At 50.6% G+C, this 15854-nt stretch overlaps 1 protein-coding gene across 1 annotated transcript in view; it reads right to left on the bottom strand.

Annotated features, from left to right (window-relative positions):
- The window catches only part of Shb (SH2 domain containing adaptor protein B), a 118545-nt gene that overhangs the window by 32544 nt on the left and 70147 nt on the right, over window positions 1–15854 (bottom strand). The window contains exon 3 of the mRNA XM_052718766.1: window positions 6020–6235. Coding sequence (XP_052574726.1) covers window positions 6020–6235 — 216 coding nt within the window. The remainder of the gene's footprint in view (window positions 1–6019; window positions 6236–15854) is intronic.

Raw genomic sequence — 15854 nt, 5'->3', positions numbered from 1 at the left:
AGGTGTCCGGCACACAAGAAGGACAAGGACTCTAAGTCCCTGCAGGCACACAGCCACCCGCGGAGCCTAGCCTGGGAGAGCGTCGGGGACTTGTGTGGCCAGGCCTGACGCAGCACTCAGTGGGCACTAGGCATGGAGCTGGGGGGGGACCCAGCTGTGCACCGGGCAGGCAGGGCTTTGACCTCACGCAGCTTACAGTCTCCATCCCCAGGGTGATCTCTGACCTGCCAAGCAGAAGGGCAAGGCTACTCCCTGAATTCCACACAGCAAAAAAGGTATCTGCAGCAACATTTCCGTCAGCACAATTAAGAGAGGACTCGAAGCTATGACATGCTGATGCTTTTGTTTTCATTTTTTTTAAGATTACTAAATGAACTCATTAATGTGTCAGGTAGAAAAACCAACCGGAGAAAACTGTCCCTCAGTAACATTTAGCCAACGAAGTGAGCGATCCCACAGCTCTCACTGAACCCCCCCACCACTGCCCTCAGTAGACCTGTTGTTCACGCGCATGTTAAACATTAATTTCGGCTGTTACTCATTACACAGCAAAAAGCTCCCCGTACAAACACGATTGTTAATTTCCTCACAGGCCCAAGGCATTCTGGGAGGCCATGAAGGAGACTGGAGGTTTTCTGGGACTGAGGGATGCCTGTTGTGTGGCAGCCTGTGACCAGGTCTGAGACTCCCTGTGGGACTCTGCAGACTCTGGGCTGTTTACTCTGAGCCCCCGAGGAGGCACACCTTTTCCGGATGAAGCCAATGAATGTGACAGCGGCGAGGACAAGCACCCTTCCTTCAGATGGACCCAGTTCACTGCTATGTGACGCCGTGGAGCCACTTACTCTCTGAGCTTCAGGGTTGTCATTTACGTTGTCCCCGTGACACAACACCTACCTGGCAGGGCTTTATAGGGTTAATTTAAACCAGGATTGTAATTGCTGCTCAATAAAAGCTAGCTTCCTGTCCATTCCTCCTCCTCCATTTACCATACCCAGGTCCTTTAAATCAGCCAACTGAGCTGGCTCAGATGACTCACACCTGTTCAGGAAACAGCCATACCTAAAACGTCACTCTCTCTCGCTCAGTCCTTTCGGCTGCCCTTCAGAATGTTGAGAAGGTGTCAGAACTTCAGAGAGGCCACCTATGGGGCTGGCACAGCACCAGCACCCATGAGATCAGAGTGACAAGTGTGTATCTGGCGTTCCAGAACAGACCATCCCTGGAATGTGACAGGAGGCCCAGCCCAATCCAGGAGGGTCACAAGGGACCGTCATGTTAGGGGAGGCTCCCTAGAAGAGATGCCACTGGTGTGGCCTGAGAAGAGCTGTAATACCCCCTCCCAGGCTCCCTCAGCCCCACACCTAAGCACAGGATGCAATCAGTAAACTGGAGGTTCTCCACGTGGGGACCCCTGAGAACTTGAGTTTTCCCATCTTGCCACACTTGGTCAGGACTCGGGTGGCTCCTGGTGCCGTGACACTCCAGTTCAAAATGCCTGTCCCAGGAAGGCCAAGCACGTCATGTCTAGAAGAGGGAAGGGCAGAGGACCCTCTCGCTCTCACCTGGACGCCGGCCTGAGCCTCAGGAGGGATGAACAAGGAGTGAGGCTGAGGAGTGGCAGGTGACACTCGAGTGGAGGGTCCCCACTGCAGAACTGCTCTCCAGGACACCTGTCCCTGCTTCCCATTGCCAGGCATAACTAGGAATGAGGGTGTAAATGAGGCCTCTTCATGCAGCACTGTTTTTATATTAAGCTTTATTTAATTTAGCAAGCCATCCTGAACTCCAGTAATAAACCTCACAGGCACAACCCTTTAGGGCTCACAATGGCTGGCTTTTCTTTTTAAAGATTATTTACTTATTATGCATACAGTGTTCTGTCTGCATGCATGCGTGCACGCCAGAAGAAGGCATCAGATTGTATTATATATAGATGATGGTAAGCCACCATGTGGTTTCTGGGAATTGAACTCAGGACCGTTAGTTCTCTTTAGATGGGAAAACTGAGGGTCAGGGACGCTGAGATGAGCGTCCTGCTTGAGGTCTAAGCTGATGCATGGCTGAGCTGGCAAGCAAACGTGGGACTATCTGATTCCTGCCCTTGGTCTAACAGATGACACACACTGTCCTAAACTTTCAAAGGCAGATCAACATGCCAAGGAGCTGGTATGGGGCACAGACAAGGGCCCCAAGTAACTGCTGAGTGATATGCCCATCTGAGTCATGTGTCTGTTCTCCATCTCTGCCTTTGGCGGAGCCCAGGACACTGTCTGAAAGTACCCTGAAGGGAGACAATCTTGAGATAGTGAGTCACAAATGAAGTGAGTGTCTCCCGCAGGCCCAGCAGAGCCTTCTCAGGCTCTACACCACGCTCTCAAGTGCTTTGATTTCTCAGACCCGCCTGCAGACCTCCACATCCACAGATGGCCTGACTGACTCTGTCACAAGGTCATTTATGGTTCTCTTCCCCTCTGCCTCAGTTTCTACATGACAGAGGGAGTAGGACTGTACAGTATGCAGGGTCCTCCTTGTGTTAGAAGGTGGAATCCCAGTTGGAGCTGTCCTGGAACCTCATGCTGGCACGTGAGGCTGGAGCTGCAGCAGGTACAGGTCCCCAAACACAATTTGTGTGGCACAGGGGAGGCTCGGCTACAGGCTCCGCAGTTAGACCAGCTTTGCTGCTGACCAGGCAGGCCCTCTGTCCCCATGCAGAGGGTGGCCACAAGGACACAATGCGACAACGCGTGCAGAAGGTGCCGAGTTGATACTGCTGTGAGCCCACACTTTCCAGAAGGGAAGCAAGTTCACCAAGGCTTCAGCAGGGCTGTTGGGATCCTCTACCAGTGAGGCAGTCAAAATCCCCAGAACAGGTACAATCCCTTCAGAAACCGGATAGCAGCAGGTGCCTGCCATCCAAGCTGAGCGCTTCCTCATCCCCAGTCCTTGGTCCTAGCCACAGGCCAAGTTCGGTGCAGAGCCTGTTAGACTTGCAAGCTGTCACACCTTATACCACTTACACCACAACCTTCACCACCTCACACCACTCGAAAAGAACGAGTACCAGGGCTTGCTAAGAACTGGTGAGATTTCTCATCTCACTCCCCAAGTCTTTATCCTTAACAAAATACGTACTGCAGAATTCTGAGTGAAGGGAAGACCGTCATTCCAGGGAGCTAGGGCCACCTCATCCTCTCACAATACCCTCTTCTCAGATGCAGAGAGACCATGGAATCTTCCTGTGGCTGAAGTTCCCAGTGAGACATGGACAAGAGGATCCATCTCTGCCTGTCTGCCTGCCTGCCTCTGTCTGTCTGTCTGTCTGTCTGTCTGTCTCTCTCTCTCTCTCTCTCTCTCTCTCTCTCTCTCTCTCTCACACACACACACACACACACACACACACACACACACACACACACACACAGCATGCTGGGTCTTGGCTGAAAGGGGCCTCTTGTCACCAGCTCAGAGCAGGGCAGCATCCTGCAGGCTATAAGCACCTCTGTTCTACAGACTGAGACCTGCAGTCTCCCTCCCACTCTCATTGGCATGTTGGGGTTCCAGGGGAACGGCATGCGCCCAGAACTGCCTACAGCCCACATTGCTGCTGCAGAGTGACTCTCTGCCACCCACCTTCCTCAATGCAGCTGCTACAGCAGCCTCTGAGGCTGGAAAATACATCTACACAGTCAAGTTCCTCCAAAACGCCCACCACTCCCTGGATCCTGGTCTTACCCTCCAAGGGCCCAGTTCTATGCCTTTCGGGAATTTGAAAATATGGAAAAGCGTCCCCACTCAGGTTTCTCCAGCCAGGCTGAGCACATAGTTACAAAAACAGAGCAGTGAAGAGAGGAAGGGGCAGCTGTGCTCAGCAAACTTCATCTCACACAGCTGCTCCCTAACAAGTTCCAGACCTGAAAACAACTAGGGTTGTTTCTAGAAGGCACCACAGTAAGGACAGGACCTAGGAGCACTGCCAGTCCCTGAACACTCCAGGAACTCCCTGAAGCGTGAGTGCACACACTTGCACATGAATACCTGCACACGCACTCCCCATGTGCATGCACACTCATACAACATGTAACAGCCCCTCAGTAGGAAACTGTGTCCATCATTCCAAGCAGCCACATTTCAAGGCTGGGAAATGGGACCATGACGACACTCAGCAATCCAATCAAGTTGCCACAAAGCATCATCATTACCTGAGAGGCGGCCTACTGGCCTCTACCTGCTGCTGCCTGAATAGAGGAAACAGACTGGAGGCTGATGTTCACTGCATCCTCCAGTCCAGGAGTGATGGATCCACCTCCTCCTTCATCCCAGGAAATAAGTAGGGAGCCCAGAGCTGTCTGGGACAAGCACAGCCAGCATCTGCTCTGGAGAAGGGCATGTAAAGCCAAGAGACTTGATGAGGGAAGGTAGGGCAGGAATTTGAGTGATGGCGACACCAGAGATAATAAATCAGTGACCCAAACCAAGAGCAGAACGGATATTGCGAGTCCTGAAACTTACTGCCAACCAGCTCTATCTAAAACTGTCTCCAAGCATGAGTGGGCAGGTTCCAGACAGACAGCCTTCTGGGAGATGATGTCCTCTGTGTTAAGTGTATCTCACTCGTACTTAACACAGATCACCTAGGATTTGGAAGAACATACTCCAACTGTGTATGCATGGTACACAAGGCCCAAGACAATGAAGCCAGCTGTGTGTGTGTGTGTGTGTGTGTGTGTGTGTGTGTGTGTGTGTGTGTGTGTTCGTTTGTTCATACATGTGCACGCACCAAGGCATGCATGTGGAGATCAGAGGACAACTTGCAAGGATTCTCGTTTTCCATTATGTGGGTCCCAGGGATTGAACCGTGGTCAACAGGCTTGGTGGCAAGCACCTTTACTCAGTGAGCCATCTCACTGGCCCAAGATGCTAGATTTCTGAGCAGCTCATAGGCAATGCCAACACAGCTGGTCAGAGACCACCAAGAGTGAGGTGTCAGACTAGACGAGAGCATCACAAGCAACAACAGCCCTCATGGTCCCTCTGAGGAATCGAACACCTGCCTGTGGTGTTGACTCATGCTTGGACAGACGGTGTCTGGGAGAGCTGCCCTTCCAATCAAGTTAGCATTTGCAAAGAGCTGTGGATGGCACCAACTCCTCCCACTCTTGCTGGAACCTGCCCCCTCTGGTTCCCCTGCGTCTACAGAAGCAGCTCTGTGATGGTGTGAGAAGCCTGACAGGCCTAGAGAGCAGGCAAGGATGTCTGCAGGTGCATGGCTAGGTACCAGGGTGATGCTCACAGAGACACGGCTATTTGAACAGGTGTTGGGAGTTGAGGATCTTTCCAGGTAGGCTGTGATGGGCACTTCAGGAAGAGTACTGGGGTGTGTGGCTGGGCATCTGGTTTACACTTTTTAATGTTTCACAAAAGTGTTGCCCTTGGTTATAAACTCACTCTAAACCTCGCTTACTCTTGACTGTACAATATTCCACCACATGGATGCACAAATTTCCTCTAAACAACGCCTGTGCCAGACATCCCAGGGGCCTGATTTCTCATGAGCATAAACTGTCTTTTTTCAATTTTAGACATCAGCATTGGCATACAGTCTCAGGAGTGGGCCTGAAATCAAAGGGCACGGGCATGTGTTTCTGACTTGGGACATGTGGCCGCACCACTTTGTAGAAGGGCTGCAGTGGGGAAACCAGCCGAGAGGAGCCTGGGCTCTGAGCGGGCTCACGCCACAGTTACAGATGAACAGCCCCCGAAGCTGTGCAGGACCAAATGAGACCCAAGGGACCAGCTCTGCAGGTGGGGAGACTGGACTGGAACCCCGCAGTGCCAGACTGGAGTTTCTCTTTTCCCTCAGGAACCTGGATCATCTTTGAAGGGCCAATGGGTACCAGGAAAAAGAACCGCCCAACTCAACTGGCCAGGCTGGACTCACTTGTGTTTTGTCGACTTCAGCTAGTGCTGAACACTGTTCAGCAAGCAACTGCTTCCCAAGCAGGGACATTGCTCCTACCTGCCAGAGCGGGGATGGTGACCCGGTTCCATTCCCAAGGCTGGTCGTACTCATCGGCGGGCCTGTCATCATCCTGGGGTAGCTTGCTCTCCCGTAGCCGAAGGCTCACAGTGCTCTCCGAGTCTGAGTCCACGTTCTGGCCTTCGGGTTCATAAGGGGTGTCATATAACTGGATGCCTTTGTGTTGGGACCGGACACTCTCCTGCCTCTGGAATTCTGCAGGCAAAAAGGAAAGAAGCAGAGAAATCACAGGTGTGCAGTCCCCAACCAGGAAACAGGTCTGACGTCAGAGCTGCCAGCCAGAGAGGTGGAGCCGGCAGCGACGACCCTTTCTATTCTTGGCTGCCCTGCACTGAGAAAGTGTCTTCTCAGCTCTCTGGGTGAGGGCCCGCTTCCCAAGACCATACCTGACAACCTAACAGGTCTCTCCACTGTCTTCTTATCTGTCTTCAAGAACAGGGCCAGCTGTGTACGCTGGCCTTGTCTCACCACTGGAGCCTTTCAATCCCATTCCCACAGAGCCACATCGGGCCAAAGGATCCTCCTGTTCCCAGAGGACCTGGCCAGGCTACTCTTCAACGCTGTGAAGCTGAGTGATGCCTCCCTGTAATTTTGTACTCCAGAGCCTGCTCATTGAGCCCAACTGAACATGATGTGGATTTGGAAGGTGTGGGAACAGGAGGTGGCGTCTTCTAGGAAGAGTGACATGCATGACCGACTAGTCACCCCTGGCAGCAGACAGACATCTCAGTTGCTTATCCAGAAAAGAGAACAGAGTTACCACGATGCTGCTGGGGTTCTGAACTCAGGCCTTCCTTCCTGGCCAAGCAAGGAAATTTGACTGGCTTCTAGGTCGGGAACACTTGCTGTTTATGCAGGAACTTCACTGTCTAGGTTTCTCGGGGGTAAAGGCTGCTATTTCTAGGAGCTAACACACTTACATCATCACGACACTGACTTGAGGTAAGGGAAGGTGGGCACGGAGGCCTGGATGGGGTAGGGCAGGAGGAAAGAACCTGCATTTGAACCGACGGCTCTGGTAAGTGGAAGCAGAAAAGGACGGCACCCCCTGAGGTAGGACCAGGGTGAGCCAAGGCTCCATCATGTAAAGAACAAGCTCACAGTTGGTTTGCTCTTCTTTTCAAAGGTCTCACAATGTAGCCCATGGAACTTTTATGTAGTCCAGACTAGCCTGGAATTCATGATTCCTCTGCCTCAACCTCCCCAGTGACTGAAGTATAGGCAAGGGCCACCACACTTGGCTCCAACTTTAGTTTTTCACTGTAGATAACATGTATGTAAAACCTCTCCACTTCAGCCATTGTTACCTAGACAGTTCAGTGGCATTCAGTACAAGCACCCTTGTGGGGGCATCACGACCGTCCATCCCTAAACTTCCTCATCTTCTCAAACTCCAACTCTGTACCCAGTAAACAGGGCTCCTCCTCTTCCCTCCCCAGCCTCAGTCTATCCCACCCCTCTCATTCTGACCACTCCGGCTGGCTACTTCCCGCAGGACTATCCCACCCCTCTCCTTCTGACCACTCCGGCTGGCTACTTCCCGCAGGACTATCCCACCCCTCTCCTTCTGACCACTCTGGTTGCCTACTTCCCGCAGGACTATCCCACTTCTCTCATTCCGACCACTCCGGCTGGCTACTTGCCGCAGGAGAGGCGGCATCTGTCCTTTTGTGGCTGGCTTACAGCGCATGGCATTGTGTTTCCAAGGCAGGCCCGTGTGGCAGAACCCCACTTGTCTTCAAGGCTACATAATGTCTCACGATGTGGACACTTGCTGTCCCCTTGTGCTGTGGTCCCAGATTCCAGGAGGGAGTGGCAGTACAGCTGACCACAAAGGGTGAGGGAGGCAGGGATGTGTTTCAAGGTGTGTGTGACACACTTTCCAAACCAGATGTTGGATGCATAGACATGGGCAGAGGCCACAGGTCTGGCAGGACAGTCGCTGGAACACATGAATGAAGGGTGCCTTCCCAAGCAAGATCTGACCTCTGCTCTACAAGCCAAGGGCACCTTATCAGAAAACAGAGCCCATCTTCCTGTTCCCTGATGAAACAGGCCAATGGCTGCACACTGCCCTTCGGGACTGCATTAACTCTTATGCCAGTATTCACCAAACTTTACCAAGTCCCACACCGACTTTATGGCTCCGGCTTCCAGGGCATCATTGTATTTGTTGTTAAATTTATTTTAAAAAGGAAGTTTCTGTAGATATCCCAGAAGTAGCTATCTTGCCCCCAAACAGCTTCTAGACATACAAAGACTGAATGACAAACAGGCCCACTAGACTGGTACCACTGTGGTGTCGTGCAGAGGGAGGCCAAGGCTAGCCTTCTCTCCATGGAAAAGAGGGATCCGCCAGTGTTAGAGAGCTGGTGGGGATGCGGGCACAAACTACTGAAAATAAGAATGTTCATTCTCTAGAAAGGGAGAGAACGAACAGGGAAAAACCAAAAACCCTCTGACTGTGGTTGTATCCATGTGAAGATACTCCCAAGAGACGTCCCCATACTTGGGTAAAACGTGGCTTTTATGGGTTCTGTGGGAACTGTTAAGTTTTAAGCACCATGCTTCCCTTTGTCACACAGAGGGGAAGAAAAAATGGGAAGAGAAGGGCACCAACAGTAAAGGGGGGCACCAACGGTAAGGGGGGGCACCAACGCTAAAGGGGGGCACCAACTGTAAGGGGGGGCACCAACGGTAAAGCACCACGCTGACTTTGTAAATCCCTTCATGAACCCAACTATCTGGGCTACTTACCGCTTCGTGGGGGTCCGTGACATCTCCTCCTGGTTCTGAGGAGGACACGAGAGCCTGGGGACACTGGGATGCAGCTGATCAAGCTGACCTGGGAAAACCACCCTCTTTTTCACCCACTCACATGGCCGTGGGATGGCCACTTACTCCAAGGCAGTGGTTCTCAACCTTGCTAACGCTGTGACCCTTTAATTCAGTTATTCACGTTGTGGCAACCCCCCCCCCCAACATAAAATTATTTTCACTGCTACTTTTATAACTAAGTTTGCTGCTGTTCTGAATCGTAAATACCTGTGTTCTCCAACGGTCTTAGGTGACCACTGTGAAAGGGTTGTTCAACATCCGCCCCGCTCCCCAAGCGCTCATGACCTACAGGTTGAGAACTGCTGCTCTAAGGGCATAAAGAAGCTCACAGATTCGCTTCTGAGGGAAGCATCTTGCTCCTCCCTCCAGAAACCACTGCAGACTTTCAAGTGAATGTGGGGAGGTAGATGAACAAGAACTGATAGCCAGATACCATTCTAGACCCTCAATTCCCGTTAACTGTTCAAATCCCAGATACCAGTGATTAAGTGCCTGGAAATGCCACGTGCGCACAGCTTAGTGTCAAGCAACACTGAGAAGAAACAGGCAAGCTACATAAACACCAGCCTGAAGGAGAACGTGCTGAGAACAGATTAGCTGTTCACTCAGAGGGACTTGCACGACACCTCTCATGCAGGATTGATCGCTCCTTGAGAAAGCTGGGTCTGTAATGGCAGCTAAGGCTGTCGGGATGCCACTGTGGTCATTAAAACCAGCTTCTCTCTGTATTACACGATGGATTTAAATTTTCATTAGGGCTCAACAATAGGGAATAGTTAAGTGAATTATAGCATGTTAACTGGATGGAATATTAAGCAGTCATTAAAATGACAAACAGGAAGATAATGTAACTACATGGGAACACGCACATGAAATTATGTTGAGCTAAAAAGTAAAATACAGAAATGTTTGTATGTTGAGAGCCAGAGTATAACTGAACTTCCTAAACAATTCCTGGCAAGGTGAACACCTGCAAAGGGAATTTTGTTCCCTGCTTAGGAATTGCTCAAAACCAACATGGCACATTTTACCCATAACATCTAAACTGAGGTGACAGTAATGTCCCAAATACAGACACACAGGAATAAAGAGCTGAAAAACCTACCAAGGAAAGTAAATAGCTGCTGTGGAGAGGAAATAGAGCACTGCGTAATTAGTTTTCAAAGTTGTTGTGAATAATGAACAAAGATGCTAGGAAAGAAAAAGATGTAATTAAGACAGGAACACGTGAGACCAGACACGGATGCGTTAAGCAGACAGGCTGGGCTGTCTGTCTCAGAAGCAGCCACCAGCCCACGCCCCTGGGAATGGGAGCACAGGCAGCTCCTCTCCTGAGAGGCTGCCAGGAGCACCAGCGAGTCAAGGGCCACCAGGTCAGGCCACCTGGCAGGACACTGGGTTTCCTGCCTAACAGCCATGGCACATCCCCTTGATAAGCCAGGCCCATTGGTGACAGTCCCCAGGGGATCTAATGGGGAGTCGGTGGCCATATGTTCTAAGCCACAAGTTATCGAGACATCACCATCCGCTCCTTAAAGGAAAATGACCTTCAACACTGGGTGGCAGGCTGTGATTTCATGCCTTGTAGGCAGCAAGCAGAAACATTAAATTGGCAGTGTGGGGATTTCTCCTGACCTCTGGAGTAGAAAGGTTTTCAAGTACATGAGAGAAAAACAAAAATGAAAACGAACACATCCTCCATTCCGCAGAACCAGAGAATGTTCGATTTGGAAAGGACCCTAAGAAATCACCTGTAGCATTTACCAGAGGGCTGGAAAAGCCAGGCTCATAACTGATAGTCAAGGAAAAGAGAGAGACAACCAGGACAGGCTGAGCTTGCTGCAAACCAGAAGCCTCCCGGAACAGATGTGACGGGGGGTTAGAGCTGGGGCCTGACAGACAAGAAACAAGCTACTCTTTGCCCTGTACTTACCAACTCTGCTCCCCACCTTTAAAAATACAACTCTTTTAAGGCAGTTCTAGGTTTGCAAAAAGCTGAACAGACAATGGAGAGCTGTCCCATGTCTCCTGTGCCCCTAATCACACACAGCCATTATCAGCACACCCCACCACAGCAGCTTATCACAGCTGATGATCCTACACTGACGTCACACTATCATCAGGCAAAGGCCATAGAGTGTGAGCGTCACCCCTGGTGGTGGACTGTGGACTCAGACAGACGTACAATGGCATGTGTCTACCATCACCGCAGCATGCAAGGCGTTTCCACGGACACTGGGACTGTGGATTCAGACAGACGTACAATGGTGTGTGTCTACCATCACACAGCATGCACGGCGTTTCCACGGACACTGGGACTGTGGACTCAGACAGACGTACAATGGTGTGTGTCTACCATCACCGCAGCATGCACGGCGTTTCCACAGACACTGACTGCATCATCTGCTTTCTGCCTACTCTCGGCTCTTCCCTCCAATTTCTGCCAATCTTCTATCTTTCCCCATTTCCATAAATTTTTTTGGGGGGGATGGGGGTTTGAGACAGGGTTTCTCTGTGTAGCTTTTGGAGCCTGTCCTGGATCTCACTTTGTAGACCAGGCTGGCCTCAAACTCACAGAGATTCACCTGCTTCTGCCTCTGGAGTGCTGTAATTAAAGGCATGCGCCACCACCGCCTGGCTCCATTTCCATAATTTTACCTTTTCCAGAATGACATATGGCTGGAATCAGGCAGTATGCCGAGTTCTCAGATCAGCTTCCTTCTCTAAAACACATTTTAATTTCCTTTATGTCTTCCCCTCTTTTGATAGCTCAATTATAGCTTGTCTCTTTAAAAAAAAGGATTTGTGTGTGTGCGCGCGTGCATGCGTGTGTACACGAGTGTAGTTGCTTGTGGAGGTCAGAAGAGGTACTGGGTCCCCTAGAGCTGGAGTTACAGGCAGTTGTGAGCTACCAGATGTGGGTGCTAAGAACTGAACTCGGGTCCTCTGCACAAGCAGCAAGCACTCTTAGCTGCTAGGTCATCATCACTCCAGCCTCTTACTTCTTAGCATGTCAGCAATACTCCACTGTCTGGGTATTCTAGAGTTCATCCAGTTTCCTACTAAAGGATAGTTTGCCTGCTTCTGGGCTTTGGTAATTATAAATAAAGTTTTAAATAGTCTTGTGCAACTTTTCTGGGTAAGTACTAGGTAATATGATTTCTAGACTATGTGTCAGTATGCTCACTTTTGGGGAAAACTGCCAAACTGTCTTCCAAAGTAGCTACAGCATTTTTTACTATATCACCCAGACACTTCTGATGCACACATCTTCCTTTTTGCTTGGATGCCACTGAAGGGCTGAAGAAGCCAAGGTCACAGAGATAAACGGGGAAGACAAGAGGGGGGTTAGAGGTGGGACTGGGACAGGCCAAGCTGGGTGCAGACAGGAGCGGACACAGTTAATTTTGATGTGTGACCTCAACAGCTATGACAACTTAGGTGATGAGCAGATCTGCTCAGTTTCTCTACAGATTTCCAGAAAACTCTCGATACATACATTTCTTTCCAATACAGGCAGCCTTTTTAATCTGTGTATCGAAAACAGTCATATCTAAGTTAAAAAAATACAATATACTTTGTGAAAAATAACTTGTCTGTTAGAAGACTAGAATAAAGTAATTCTTTTGTTTGGGGGGACAAAGTAGCCCTGGCAGGCCTGGATCTCAGACACGCACGTGCCTCTGCCTCTGAAGTGCCGTGATTAATACCACGCACCACCATACCAGGCCTAAAGTAATTCTTTTTTTTTTTTAAATTAATTTATTATGTATATAGTATGCCTGCAGGCCAGAAGAGGGCACCAGATCTCATTACAGATGGTTGTGAGCCACCATGTGGTTGCTAGGAATTGAACTCAGGACCTCTGGAAGAACAGCCAGTGCTCTTAACCTCTGAGCCGTCTCTCCAGCCCAGTAATTCTTTTCATTCTCCCTACCCTTCAAAAGATTAAGTAGCTTGACTTGTGAGCTCCCATCTCAGGCATCCTCCCTTCTCCAGCACCCACCCGTCCTCCGCGTCACTCAGTCCTTGTCCCTAGACTCCCAGTATGGGAGAAGGGGGTGCCCTCAACAAGGGAGGGTCAGAGGCCCAATACACAGAGGCATGGCCCAGGTCCCTAGTGAGACTTTACGCTATAACCTAAGAACAAGGACACAGCTTTTAGCTGGGATAATCTGTGAAGACTTTGAAGAATTCAGACCTGGGCTCATGCACAATGGTGTGGGAGAGAAAATGGGCGCAGGATAGAAGAGACAAGCCCAGGGGACTGGAGGGTCTACAGACACGCACGCGTAGATGAAGCTGAAGAAGAAGGTAGAGTGGCTTCTGAGAGTAGACACTTCCTGGAGCCTCTGGACAAGGAGGGCTGGGTGCAGGGCACAGGTGTGCAAGGAGGGCTGGGTGCGGGGGGGGGGGGGGGCACAGGTGTGCAGCAGCCTCCCCGGAAATGGCACTGCTGGAAGCAGCTCTCACCTCTAACCTTTCCACCCAGGCCTTTCTGAGACTCCACAGCAATTCTCAAGTCACAGGAAGGCAGAGCTCGGTGGGGACAGGGTCCTCAGAGGCTTCCACCCCTTGCCGTCTTGTTGTCACTCTTACCCTAAGAAACCTTTCCTCTTCCAGACCTCATCATTTCTGACCCCTCTTCCAGGCAGCGTAGCCATGGGGACAGCATGCCTGAGACGCTGGGGCTGTAGGTGGGTGAGACTGAGTCTCAGGTAAGGTTAGGAAAGGCTGCATTACTAGCATGATGTAGCTGCTATGGACCAGGCTGCCCCACGAAGAGACCTCGGAGAGAGGAAAACTTGGGTCAACCACTTAGGCTGGAAGACAAAAACCACTGCCAGACTGCTTGGACTGACAGAGGACTTGTTTCAGCACTATCTTGACCTGAGGCAAGCTGCCTCAGTTTCCTTATCACTGTGTGAGACAAGTGCACAGTTTAGGAGATGTCATGTGCTAATGAAGCTACACATGTCAACTGACGCCTGGTGCGAAGCAAACACCCTAGGAGTGCCACTGTCTCAGTTGCCCGAGGCTCCCTTGGAACCTCACAAGACCTCTTCTCTGAGACTGCCCTTCCCCCACAGCCTCGGCGATCTGCTTGCTGCAACTGGACCGGTGAGTCCTCCTGGGAAGCTTTAAAGAAAGGCTTCACACCAACCTCAAAACCCATTTCCATTTCCGACTCCACAACTTCCGAGTTCAGCAGCTACTTTAGCAGTTTGACACCCCATGTGAGAGCCAGGTTCTCATTACTGCCGTGAGCCACGTAGAACATACACAGGGAAGTCTCGGTATGTTCAAGCCTCACCGTGCCTAGTGAAGCAGGGAAGAGGCCTGAAGACCTGTACTCCTGGACCAGCGTTCTCCCGCCTCTCCCGGATGCTTTCTCACATCTCTTTCATCAACTTCTCTCGTTCTAATCTCTGGGAAGCATGGCAGGCCTTAGAGGTGTTAAAAGCACATCCAGCACCTCGACCAAGTGAGGAGCTCCATGTGAGTGGCAGGCGGCTGTTCCTAATTAGACACACAGCTGAAACCCAGCCTGGTGCCAGGGTACCACATCAAAGGGATAGACAGAAGCATCCTCCTCATCTGAACTGTGTAACACCTGCCAGAGAAAGACCCTCCCTCCTAACTGAGGCACTTGCCCAGGCATTTAGAGTTCAGGTGTTCCTTGGAGGCTGCAGGTGAGCAGTCTGAGTCTTTTGGGGTGTGTGTCAGATAGGGCAGACCAGCTCAGAGACAGGACCTGGAGACAATCTGACCCTACACACAGGTCCCATATCCTCCTCCTCTATCTAGTTCCATTTCCAGAGTTGCATAGAGCCAGGAAGCTGAAAACTAATTAAGACTTCTTCTGGCATCTCTTTCACAGGTGTGCACAGAAATACCCAACCAGCAGAGCCTGGGCTTTGCAAAGCAGGGGCGTGGACCCAAAACAATAATCTCCATGTACCCGACAAGCCTACACTTGTTCTTTTGTGTCCATCCCTGGGAAGACAAAATGGCTCAGTCTGAAGCCAGGAGGAGGTCCAGTCCGCTCCCCTTCCTTGGTTGTCTGTCCAGTGACAGGGCCTTCTCTCGAGCCCCTCCAGCCTGAAGCACCAGAGTAGACAAAGCCTGTATACCAACATGCCTGCCCACCCCCACCCCACCCCACCCCCGATTTACAAGCCCACACGAGCCTCACCACAGGGCTGTTATGTGTTCTGTGTCTTTTCTGCTGTGTCCTTGGAGCCCAGGCCATCGATCTGCATCATCTAATGACTGACTGCCTTGGGGGGGGGGGGTAGTCTGTAGAGACTCACTGGGGGTGAAGGGAAATGAGGGGATGGGTTTCCTTTTAAAGAGGCCACTTTTTTTTTTTTTAAGATTTGTGTCTGTTTGCACATGTGTGTGCATATCTGCCTACCTGCATGGATGAGTGTAGGTGTACATGATGTGTTTGTGGATAAATACACAGAAAAGGGTGTTGAATGTCTCTGAGTTAGAGTTACAGGTGTCTGTGTGCTGTGGGATGTCTTTCTGTATACTGTGAATATGTGTTGCTATGATTGGCTAATAAAGAAGCCTATGGCGAGTCAGGTTATATAGCCAGGTAGGAAATCTAGGAGAGAGACAGGAAGAGGAAGAGCAGAGTCAGGAGTCACCAGCCAGATGCAGAGAAAGCATGATGAGACTGTCTAACTGAGAAAAGGTACCAAGCCACGTGGCTAAACATAGATAAGAATTATGGGTTAATTTAAATGTAAGAGCTAGTCAATAATAAGCCTGAGCTAATGGCCAAGCAGTTATAATTAATATAAGCATCTGAATGATTATTTTATAAGTGGGCCACAGGACTGTGGGGGTTTGGCAGGACCGGAGAAATCTGACAACATCTGTGGAATGCCAGAGGTGCTGCATGGGTACTGGGATCCAAACTCTAGTCCTCCTGATTGTACACCAAAAATTCAACTAGTGAGCCATC

The sequence above is a fragment of the Peromyscus californicus genome, unplaced genomic scaffold, assembly GCF_007827085.1.
Source record: "Peromyscus californicus insignis strain IS unplaced genomic scaffold, ASM782708v3 Scaffold_5__1_contigs__length_169319896, whole genome shotgun sequence".
NCBI classification, from domain to species: Eukaryota; Metazoa; Chordata; class Mammalia; order Rodentia; family Cricetidae; genus Peromyscus; species Peromyscus californicus.
The sequence above is the reverse complement of the archived record's forward strand: the minus strand, read 5'-3'. Positions and strand labels throughout refer to the sequence as shown.